At 40.2% G+C, this 12,920-nt stretch overlaps 1 protein-coding gene across 1 annotated transcript in view; it reads left to right on the forward strand.

The window, feature by feature from the left end:
* Positions 1-12,920, forward strand: part of LOC123972089 (neuropilin-1a-like) — a 74,351-nt gene that overhangs the window by 202 nt on the left and 61,229 nt on the right. Inside the window, exons 1-2 of the mRNA XM_046051323.1 lie at positions 1-486; positions 1,387-1,561. The exon at positions 1-486 is cut by the window's left edge and continues 202 nt beyond it. Of these exons, the coding sequence (XP_045907279.1) occupies positions 396-486; positions 1,387-1,561 (266 nt within the window). The 5' untranslated portion in view covers positions 1-395. The remainder of the gene's footprint in view (positions 487-1,386; positions 1,562-12,920) is intronic.

Raw genomic sequence — 12,920 nt, forward strand, 5'->3', positions numbered from 1 at the left:
AGCGCTCCGATGTTCCTTGCGGTTGGTTTTCACTGAATCTCGGTTACTGGTTTGTCATTTGAAAAATTTCCACTTGGAAGTACGTAGCCTATATCGTTCCTGTTTGGTATCAGAAGTGTGAGGTTTAATAAAGAACCGAGGGCGCACAGCTGACACTTTTGGCGAACGGATTGTTCCTTCGTCTTATTTTCTGCATTTGGATTATTTTTTCCAGGAGATGGCAAGTTGTTCCCTGACAGACCCAAGGATCTGGTGCTGAAGCTCGCAGGATGCTGGGGACCCTACAACAACCAGATCTCTCACTTTGAGACAATTTTTGGTTATTTTTCTCTTTTGGACGTAACCCACCTGGACAATTTCCCTCCCTTCCGTTTGTCTTTATTTTCTTAAACAGAATGTCTTTGTTGTACAATCTAAGGATGCATAGAGGATTGCTATTCTTCCTTTTCACCCAAGTCATCTTGGTTGCTTCGTTGACACAAACTGGTAGGTGTTTACTGGTTGTATGAATACATGTGGCTTGACAACAGGCAGCCTGGCTGAACATTGATCCATTTTGCATCATTTTGCACCATTGTTGCTTCTCACCTGTTATTGCTTCGGCGTTCCCTGTGAGACCACGTCTGCAGGGATTCAAGTTAGATCATTCAAATACTGTTAACATACTATAATACTGTAATCACCCGAATAGCGCTGTATTCATTTTATTATACAGAATACACCATTGCAGACATATTTAACAATACCAAAATATGCTCAAAGTACCTTTTACAATCACTTCAAACTGACAATTTATTATCACATACACACATGAAGTCCCTTTGTTAAGATTTCCTAATTATAATAAAAATATTACACATTTTTTTGTTAAGGTCTTGTGGCGCTCATTTAAAGACGCATCTTGGAGCTTTTTGCCGTGTTGCCACTGAAGCTTGATATGGGCTACGAGCAATTTAATAAATCATTCATTGAGAAAATTAATTTCAATCGTCCTGCCTGTTTGCAGGAAGCAGCAGGCAGCCCACCTCACCTTCATGAGCGTAATCACACCTTATGACAGGGACGCAAAGGAACCACTTTATACCCCACTTCTAAGATAGTGTTAGCGGGGAGTTTTATCACCCTCTTTAGGTTGGTAGATTTGAATATGTGTACGAGGCTTGGCGCAAAAATCAGCGCTCTACTGTCAACATGATTTTCGCTCCACTGTAGATATTTGGATTTATGATGAACCCCAGCTGGAGGTCTTAGTATCCTCACTGCCATGCTGATTACCTCTTTTACACTTAAATGTGCTGTCAGTCAACAAATAAGTGCAGCTCAGTGCCCAAAAAGTCACTTTCGTTCCACTAACTGAACAACTTTCTGCTTTCTCTTGCGGCGCAGATAAATGCGGAGGGAATATAGAGATTCACGCCGCGGACTACCTGACCTCCCCGGGCTATCCCGGCGCCTACCCGCCCTCCCAGCAATGCGCATGGGTGATAACAGCCCCCGAGCCTGGTCAGAAGATCCTTATCAACTTCAATCCTCATTTCGATCTGGAGGACAGAGATTGCAAGTAAGAGTTCACTCCTCACTCTCTATCTCTCTTCTGCTTCCCCCACCCTCTCTCCTTAAACCTGCCTAGATACAGTGTTAAACTCTGCCACCTATTGGTCAAGGAGTTATGCTATCTGCGCTCAGAGAACTGGAGGTACACGGGTGAGATATGGCACTGAGGCTATTGGCAATTACTTCAGAGGAAATGCGGTTTGATGGTTTTTGTAATTTATACTGGATTTGGGGGGGTGTCTTATGGCATATGTCTCTGCTTGGGGTTTTGGCTACAATTTGGAGGACAGTAAACCTAGTGAAACTCAGACGGATGGTGTTTCCTTTTCATTTGGAGGCAGAGTTTACCTGTTTGTATTTGGAGGGGGAATAGAGTTTGTCTGGCTCTTTTGTTCGTAGTAAGTGAACCTCAAGGACTAATTTAACTTTGCAAATTGTTGGAAGTGCTGCTGTCAGGTTTTTGTACGTTTGAGGAAGTTGAAAAAGACCGTTTTTTGCTACAGTTATGTTTTCTCACCTTGTGCATTTTAACCTTTATATTTCCAATTACGATTGCTACGGTAAGTTGATTAGAAAATTAATTGGCAACAATTTTGGTAATCGATTAATTGTTTAAGATCATTTTTGTGGTGGTTCCAGCTTGTCCAACATGAATTTCTGCTTTTCTTCTATTGGAGTGAACTGACTATCTTTGATTTTGGGACTGTTAGTCAAACAAAACAAGTGATTTGCTGTTATCCCCTTGTTCTTTGGAAAAATGTAAGGGGCATTTTGTCTGTTTTCTGACATTTTATAGACAAATTATTATTTGATTTATTGAGAAAATCGTTTATAGAAAATAGTCAGATCGATTGATAATGGAAGAAAATGCAGCCCCATTTCCCGTCACCATCACTGGCTCCATCATTAGTGGTTTTGGTTAAAACCATTTAAAAATGTGTTTGTATTTTTCCCACAGACACTCAAACGTGCATTCTAAGTCACTCCTCCATGTCTGATGGTGCTTTCCTGAGCATTCCTCTACAATACCTGTAAACAAGCACCCATGCAGACACACACACAACCCCTACACCCCCTCTTTTTGACCCAGAGACACACACTCGATTGTGTGCATGTACACGACAGCCCATGTGTTGCTCTCTTCCATAAATAAGCCTGTTTTTATGTCGGCTCCTCTGTCTTTTTTAAAAGCTCCATAAAGGGCTCCTGTGTAAATCACGACTGGCTGTCCAGCGCTGTCTCACAGATGGGGTCCTCCAATACTATTAGATCATGTTTCACCACCAAGGGACTAATAAACCATTAGCTTCCTGGACAGATAGTGGATATTGTGTGTCTTTCAGTGGATTACACACCTTCCTCAGTGTTGTTAACATTCAGGAATGCTTTCTACAGGAAAACCTAAATCTGTAATGACCTTACAGTGTGTGATAACCCAGCGAGCAATATAAGTATGTAATAATGCTGTTTAAGTGCTTAATGAAATGTAATAAATCATGGTGATAAAATTTTAGTCAGTGGTTGGCACTGTACTTCACCACCAACAGAGTGTTATTGTCTGCTTAAATTACTTTTCCAAAGGTTAATGTGCTGTAAGTAAAATATTAGGGTTCCATCAGGGTTTAACATAAGATGAGATTGATTCCCATAGGGGAAATTTATTTTGACATGTGCCAAACATTCTCTTATCCAATGAGAAAGAAGATAGGCTTCTTGCATCTCTTTTCAGGTACAAAAAAGTTTACAAGTCATTTCATACCCAAAACGTGACAAACTCTTAAAAATCTGGGAAAAAAGAAAGTTTAGGCTGAAAGATGTCCAAAATTAGATTTTTAATGCATCTGAAGAGGCTCTTGTATTTGTTTGTCTATTTTTCCACGTGATGCGATTTTGACTTTGGCTACACACACACAAGATTCCTTGGTAAGCCTGCAGGATTCAAACCAATGACCGTTCCTCAGCCTGGCCACCCTGCAGCCACCTTATCATGTAATTTGGCTGTTATCTTAGGGGCCTCTGTTTTGCTTGATTGGTTTCATTATTTGTTGTGTGAGTTTATGTTGGATGATGATGGGGTGTAGCTCATAGCTCTCTGACTTGGCAGGAGCAGTGTTGTTTTTGGGAACGAGTCAAATGTTCGAAATATGCCCATTGAGCCAGGCCTTAAGCCTTTGGCGAGACCGCAGTCCCACTTAAAAATTTCCTCAGATGATGCAGTTTTATTTTACTGTTTGATGCCACGAGCATAACGTCAGCTCCAAAATATGACACTCCAGTCAGGGAGGCCGTAATTGGAAACAGCAACAGGATTTAATGTTTTACCATGAATTACCATTCAGATCCAGACCTGACCCCTGACCTCTTATGTCGCTGCAGAGAGTAGTGACTGAACTGTGAATTTGTTTCTCAGAAATCAAATGTACATGTATAGTAGAGCTGAACCAACTAGTTGATTAATTAATTATTCAATCAACTGAAAATTAATCAGCAACAATTCTGATAATCAATTCATTGTTTACATCATCTTTTAAAGCCAAAATACCAAACACTCTTTGGTTCTAGTTTCTCAAATGTGAGGAGTTTCTGCGATTCTCTGGTTTGTATTGTATACATTGTATACTGAACATCTTTGGACACTGTCAAATTCATTTTACTATTATAGTCATTTTTAACTACTAAGTATTTAATTTTATTGACATATGCCAAAGGATTAATCAATGGGAGTAATTGACATGTTAATCAATTATAAAAAATAATCATTAGCTGAAGCCCTTTATGTATAGTGTGAGGTTCAGTAAGTTTATCTAAAGATCACAAGCTAAATCTTTGTGTAATCAAAAACAAAAAAAATCTTTAGAAAGTGGTGAAACCTGGACAAAGATTAGTAATAAATCTAGAGCTGCAACAAACGATTGTTTTCACTAGAATTAATTTTAAATTAATTAATCAAATGTTTTGTCTATAATGTATGCCCCTCACAATTTCCCAGACAGCAGGCGATGCCTTCAATTTCAAGCAAATTGAATTTACAAGCTGAAAAACAGCAAATCTTCATGTATGAGCAGCTGAAACCTGCTAATGGTTTTATTTTAGCTGAATACTTGTCTGTCAATAAATTAATCAACTAATTGTTTCAGCGCCAGATAAAAGTTCTAAAAACAGTGTGTATTTAGATTTGCTCCTATCCAGTTATCCTTATAGTATCTGAGCCAGTTGCACTCTACCCCACGGTTTTAGCTCAGATATACTTTCCTAATTTATTGTTGGAATGACACCCCCTCCTCCCTCAGATCGGATAGCCTGTCGCTGCTTGCCCATTTCTTCCAGTCCATAATTAAATTACTGGACCAGAATGGAACAAACATGTTCCAGTGCTGTGAAACATGTCTGAAGTTAACTAGCCAAACAAAGAAGCCATAGCACTGGCGTCCACAAGCGAACTCGGGCTACATTGCCGACATCTGTGTTACAAAATATCTTCCTTGTGCACCCTCAGGGTTTGTAATTATGTTCCGTAATTACAGCGTTTTTAAAAAATACATATTTGTCAGCCGGGAAATGTTTTCTGCTTGTGTGATTCATGAAGGAGGAAACAAAACATTTTGGGGGAGTTTGTACTAGAATTAGATGACCCACCAGTTTGGAAACAATGAAGCTTTATCACAAAAAACAAATGGGTATAAATGACAGGCTGTAGCCTAATTTTGTCAGAAAAATAACAACAAATGCAATCACAAATATACTGGATCATAAACTAAAAATATGTACTGTAGTATGTTCAAAGATGAACTTATAGGCTAAATGGATGAATTTGTGGTTCACCAGGCCTTCATGAGCTTCTGTAAAACAGTTAGTCTGGGTTTTCCAACTATAACCTTTCACTTCCACAAACTCTCAAGTGACACAATCTGTGCTCAGTGAACAGACGTTGGTGTAGACGAGAACCAGTAACACTTTTGTTCAGACACACTAAGATGCATCGGCTCTGCGTCCGTAGCCAATCTGGAACAGCACCAGAACAAGTCTTGTCTCACGTCCACGTCTGAAATAGCGTGGCCGACAAAGTGAATCCCTGCAGAGTGCGGTAAAATAGAGCAGAGGCATGGGTAAAGAACATGCGTCGGTGGCGGGATAATTTGGGACATCTTTTTAGGAGTTGGCTGAACTGTTTCCTCCTACATGAGGCTGTACTGGCACAGTCTGCACCTCACACATACACTCACACATTTAACACACACACACACACACACAGACACACACACACAAGCAACCAAACTTTCCGTCACTTACAGTATGCTTCATGTGCACTCTGTGGTGCAAACACAGCTACAGTGTGCATGCTCTGCAAATTCTCAAACACACATTTTTGTACAGTTTTTTGCACATATGACACAAAGAGCCAATACTGACACACACAGGATCACTTTGAAAGGAAAATGTACCTGCTTTTGATGTCACTTCTTGGATTCACAGACTTATTTCTGGTCACAAGGGAATGCTTTGATGAGTATGAAAATGATAAATCATATCCTATGGCCTTCACAGTTACCATCTGAACACCCATGGGAAATTTTAGAGCAATGTGCTGCTCCACCACAACCATCAAAATCCCAAATGAGAGAATATCTATTGAAAGAATGTGTTCATCCCTCCACTAGAGTTGCACAGTCTTGTAGAACCTAAGTTAAGGAGCACGGTGTACTAGCAAAGGTTTATTTGTATTTAATGTTCAACAGTCATGTAAAGAGGAATCCATAATTTATTCAAAGTTTTATCATTGACTTTGACGTCACTAATAGAACAGTCTAACTGTTCTATTATAACAGATACTATAAATTCCCCCACAGTGTGATGGAAGGACAAGTATGTCCCGAGGCAAAGGGATCCATGATTAGAAAAAAAAAAGTTTCCTGAAGCAGAGACATTGTCACAGGACCAACATCCCACAGCCTGGAGTTGTCACATGAATGGAAACATACACTTGGAATGCATTTGTCTGTGTCTGTGTGCATGTTGGGGCTGGGGGATCTGTGACATTTCAAAAGTGAGTCGAGGATTTAGTTTTTCAGTCACTTGTTATCAAAGTTGAACTTACTTGGCTGATCATGGTGGCTTAAAAGAACTAATCAAGTATTCTGGAAGTAAGAAAAATATAGTATTTCAGTTAAGGAATGGTAAAAATCTGAATGGATGAAAGATCAATGGGTTGTAGGATGATAATGGATAGATGGATCAATTGCTTGATGGATGGATGGATGGATAAAGAATTTTCTAGATGACAGAAGGAGATGAAAGATGGAAGAGGACTGATGAAAGAATCACCAGTTGGCTTGTAGGATGGCAGTGGAAAGATGGATTGCTGGATGAATGATGAAATGGATCGTTGGATTGTAGATGGAAAGATATCAGGATGAATGTAAAATCAATGGATGGATGGATGGATTTACAGATGATGGATAAAATGATGATAGGATCGATGGATGAATCACAAGATGGATAGATTGATGGATGATAAATGAATGAGGCAGGATAGCACAAAAGAATCTGTGAGATGATTGATCAACAGATGGATGGATGGATTGTTGGATGTAATAGAAGCAGCATGGATAAATAGATTGATCAGCAGATAAATGGATGGATTGATCGATGATGGAAGAAGAATATTTGGAAGAATCAGCAGACGGATGAAGAGATGAATGAATCAATGGATAAATGTGCGGATGGATAGATAACTGGATTGATGAATCAAAGGATAGGTTGATGGATGGAAGGAAGGATGTACCATTGGATGATAGATGGAAGGATGGTGGGACAGATGGCTGGATCACCCGAAACGACAAACGGAACTGAAATGACAAACGGATAGATGGATTGCTGGATAAAGGATGAAACTGATTATTTGGCCATGGATGGGAAGATTTGGGGGGAATGGATATATCAATTGATGGACTGAATTGCTAGACAACAATTGAATTCATTTTTGGATAATAAATAGAAAGATGATGGATGGGTGAATCCCAAGATGAATGATGGATGGAAAGATGGCTGGATGGATGAATAGAATAGGTGAGTGGATGAATAAACTGATTTGTGGATGCCCATCAAGTAGGCACTATGATGTAATGCCTACTTGATTGTTCTGCAAACTAATTTCCCTACAGAAAACGTCTGTAAGAACGACAACAGTAACGACGGCCAGTACACTATTAGGGATCAAGTTACCAAGTATTGAAAACCCATTGTGGGAGACAAGAGGCGCGCCCTTGCCCCTTCTTTTGAACTGCTGCCATCTGGGTGACGATATTGCCTAATAAATAGATCTAAATCTTCATTTGTGTCTCAAGCAATTAATTTTTTAAACAGGTAAGGCCAAATGGGCAGGATGCTCAGCTGGTCTGGCCCGCCTAATTTAAGCGGTAGTAAGGTGCGGGGTATGGGAAATTATGTGTTAGTGTGTGTTTACCAATATGTTTGAGGGTTTTCTTTGTGGCATATGATGTAATGCCTAGTGATTGTTCTGCAAACTAATTTCCCTACAGGGACAAATAAAGAGATTGATTGATTGATGGATGGGATGACTCAAATTGATAGACTAATGGGTGAATGCATGGAAGAATGGGTGTATTGTTGAATGATAGATTGAAGAATTACTGTACAGATGGCTGGGAGGATTATGGGTGGAATGATGCTGAATGGATGGATATAAAGTTGGATAAAGTTGTTCCCAGCACATTCTTGATGACCTCTTCTTGTGAAAGTGCAAAACAACACTGGACAGAGACTCTGCCGTCAGTTGTTTAGTCTTGTGTTTGTGCTGCAGCGCAAAAATGTGCCACATGACAAATATTATGTTGAATCTCAGCCTTTTTTATGTGGCTTCAGACTGAGACGTTGTTTCACCAGCGGTTCTGTGCTCAGTATTCAGTCTGACTTTGCCAGTTTCAAACTAAATAAAAGTGTCCCTTCCAGATGGTTGTATTTTTCAGTTCCGCAGCGGCCACACTAAACAGGAAGACTAAATGTGCGTCTGTCACAGAATGGTTAGCTTGTGGCTCGCTTCCAAGGAAATTTGATTGGTTGTTTTGTGTTTTATAGTGATATGTTCTTCCTTGAAGCACAAAAGAGCCGTGAGAATTAGGTCAATGAAAGATGAATATTTGTTTTGTTTTCCTGTTTGTAGTCTGAATGAGCCATTTTCATTCTCTGTCTTATGTAAGATGATTTATATTTTATGTTGCGCAGACAAATGTGTAATTTCTCATGTACATTTGTTAAAAGGTTTTGTGAATAAAAATATTCACATAACCTTGACAATTGTGTGCTTTACTTGGGACTGAAAAGTATTACAGTTTGATTTAGTTACACAGTGTTTAAAGAAGTTACAGGTATTGCCAATTAGAGCAAAGGGATTTAAATACCCACAGGTCAAAGCATAAAACAACAGATCTACAGATCAACATACCTCTCCCTTTCTCATGCCATCTTTGCTTTCCAAAATGATTGCATTTCCCACGTTGCAGTGGGGTCTCAGTCTGGGATTCCCTCCTGCTGAGCTCTCAAACAGCAGACATTAGTTTAGTCATTAAATCCCCCCTGGTTATTTAGTGTGATCCTCACAGATCGAGAAGAAAGCAATGAAAGGAGATGTGGAAAACAGGGAGGAAATCTTCTGTATGACAAAGAGACTGGGATGTCTGAGATAACGAGTAAGCGAAGGGGAAAGAGGGGAAGATGAACAGCAAAGAGAATGGTGGCAAAAGAGAGCAAAAGGGTACAGACAGACTCAGAGAGACAGGGCCTTAGGCTGGTTGGCATGGTCAGTCTAATCCTGACCTCAGAGACAGACCTCTTGCTGTCTCTTGCCCTCCTCTAACACCCTCAGGCTGTTCTGTCACTTTTTTCATCCCATCACGTCCTGCACCCTCTCTCTCTCTCTCTCCTCACACTCTCCTGCTTCTCACTGTCTCTGAACTCCATGTGCACTCGTCATAATTTCATCCCATTTTTTCCTCTGTTCGCCATATGTTCTCTGTCTCCTTCTCCTCCATTTGGATAAATGATGGTGAACTTTTCACTGTGCACAACCTGAACTCTTGGCTGTGTTTAATAATAACTACACACAAAATGTTGAGTGAGCACATTGTATACAGCTGCCATTTCAGTGCTTTATATCTGAACCGAGTTATCAGCAAAGGCTATTTGTAAGATTCATCGTGTGATACACTTGGCCACTAAAGATACTTAAAATTGTCACTCATTGGTAACTGAATAAGATATCGCTGCTTGGGGGAAGAACTCCACAAAAAGTTGAAATGTAATGGCCTTAAAACATTGATAAGCCGTGTAAGCTAACAGTTGCCTTTTACACATCCACCAGACTCAACATTAATTTGAAGTGAATGTTTATAGCGGCTTCTGCTGAATGGAAGTCCAATTTATTTGGTTTCCATCAACTCCTGAAAAAAGAACCGGGTCTTTAAGCAGCTGAATGCTCTACTTTGTTCAGCAGATATTCACTAACTTTGTCTTTTAGCCGTTAGCTGCGTACTGTAGGTTTATCAGAACTCTGCCAAAAATAGCTGGGCAGTGCGGGAACACAAAACGGGATCACATCAAGGTAAAAAAACAGAACAGGAAGCAAAACTAGACACACTACAAACACAGACAACTTCAGAATAAAACAGGAAACAAGGCAAGACACAGATACATGGAGTGAACAGACGGGGCACACGTAGACAAACTGTAACTTGGCACCGAACATACCAAAAACCAAATACAGAAACAGATGAGGACACGGATAAGACAGACCAACAAGAATGAAAGAAACAGAAGACAAAATACATGTAAAACCTAAACGGAAAACAACTTACTAGTAACCAGATCTAAGAACTTAGACACAGAACCAAGAGTGCATACTATGACATGAACTAAGACATGAGGACAGGGGACGAGTGGGGACAGTGAGAACAGAACTAGACCGAACATAAAATCACCACAACAATAAACAAGACATGGAATCAAAACCCCCAAATTAAGCCCGGAAATCCTTAAAACCATGACACGACCAAGCTGTATTGCTGGATCGAAGACCTTTTGCTTTGTATGTCTACTATGAGAAGTACTTTTTAACTGAGAGTGACTGATACTGTACTATATCCTTACTATACTGCTTGGTGCCAGAAATCAGTGCTCCAAAGTTCAGAATTTATCCATCAATGAAAAGAAATAGATTCCACCTTTTATAGATCAGAGTAAGAATAGAGTATGAACATTGTCTGACACTCACAAGCTGATTTGTCTCTCAGCAGCAAGTGTTTGTGTAATGGAAGGAAGGGTGAACTCTGAATCCGGCCTTTGTTTCTCTTATGCAACTGTACATTGTTTGGATTTGCTTTTCTAAACAATTATAGACCCAAACTCTGCGTCTCATATGAATCAGCTCCCACATACTGTCTCGGCATGTGTGCAGGCAAAGAAAATGCACACGAAAGCGCACCGCACACATAATAAATCTAACAAAATAGCTGGAAACGTAATTGGATCTATTGTGGATTCCCTGCTCATCAGTGAGCCGCACATAAACACACACAAACACACTCACGCTTTCACACACAAATGAAAACACATGTCAGATTAGATCCTTAACAAGCAGATTAATGAGGAGAGAGTTTGGCGGGGGGGGGGGCCCAGTTAGCAGCGTCACAGCTGCAATCCCAGGATTTACAGGATGCACTCGCTGATACACTCCAGATGTCCCAAAAGCAACATGCACGCTAATGCACGATAGAAGGGCATCAGAGTAAACAGTTGGATTTTACGGTGACGATAAAGCTTGTTTTGAACCATTTTTGCGTGCAGCTTCTATTGGCTGTTAAGTTGTCTTAAAGCTCAAGATATTTAAATCTACTGTGAACGCTGGATGTACATTAAGCTTGGAGAGGGAGTCAGTAAACGGATGGTTTGGTGGTTTGCTGGATTGGCTGGTTTAATAAGTTTGTAGGATTTATCCAAAGAGGCGTAGACATCTCATTTGGGAGGATACTTTAATGTGATGATGGTTGGTTACATTTTAATGTTTCCATTTCCGCTGGACATGGCTACTTTCAAATCTTCGAGTCTTAGGGAATTTGTAGGCTCCGGCAAGTTATTTTTTCATGGACCACAATCCTTCAGAGACATCGATCACAACACTGAAGGCATGAATTACATCCCTGAAAAATTCTAAATGTTTTGGAAAACACAGAAGACGTTTCATTTCATATTACTGTTTCTTTGATGCCATGATGCGTGTCATCATGCAGCAGCAGCTTCAAAGGAGAAATACACATCAAATCAGCCATTCATCAGTTGTGTATTTTCAGTGTAAAGCGTGTTCTTAGGATAATTTGTTTTTATACTTATACATGACGTATGTTTAACATACTTGATGACAAATTACACTAATATGACACCAATGCTGTGTTATCCTACTACAGCTGCTTTCACGCCTCAGCAAAGCACTCAGGGAAAACAGCTTCACATTCAGAAAATGGCCTTACATTAACTTTAAAGTCATTAAATATCTCTAAATAAGATGAATGGATGGATGGAAGGACAGACTGGCAGATGTACAGGCAAACCGTGATCTGCTTCTTTCTCTGTGAAATGCGTCAAAGTTAAACTAACGTCCATGTTTCTGAATGTCCCAAACGTCACAGGGCACCATTAAAATTCTAGTAAAACACCAAATATAAATAACTGCGACTTCACATCTCTCATCTGATTCACACATCTGCCCCCTTGTGAACTTAGAAGGCCCATGAAAACTCAATGTCACGCTTGGGGCAGTTCAGCATCAGAAGACAGGGGTCTGGGGTCGGTCAGCGGGTCAAACTGTGTCTTGACCTTCTCCGGGGAGGATGAGCAGCCTGGGAGGCTTTATCCTTTTAAAAATGCGCGACGGGAAACCCACCCCCATTGGAAACTAAATGGCTGTTCACTAGCAGCATAGACAATAAAGTCTTTCTCAGCTTGTAGAAGAATGCGTTGTATCTGTCTGGGTACAAACGCCCCAGGGTGACCTCCCATTGAGACATGTAGGTAGAAGATACACACACACACACACACACACACACATATCTTGTGGGCAGAGGATAAACAGATTAAAGATTGTGGGATGCACACACAACTAAAATGAAGCAAATACATGGATGACATGACAAGTTCACTGTGTTGACTCAAATCTATTTTAGGTCAGCTCTACAAAACCTGGGCCTTTTATTTAGATACTCTGTACTAATATGTGTGTTTGGGTTTTGTGATGCCTGCTGTGTGTGAGTCCGTGGAGCTTCATCATCTTGACTTTTAGGTACTTTGATGAGTACAGT

Source organism: Micropterus dolomieu, linkage group LG06 (assembly GCF_021292245.1).
Source record: "Micropterus dolomieu isolate WLL.071019.BEF.003 ecotype Adirondacks linkage group LG06, ASM2129224v1, whole genome shotgun sequence".
In the NCBI taxonomy this organism is placed as follows: Eukaryota; Metazoa; Chordata; class Actinopteri; order Centrarchiformes; family Centrarchidae; genus Micropterus; species Micropterus dolomieu.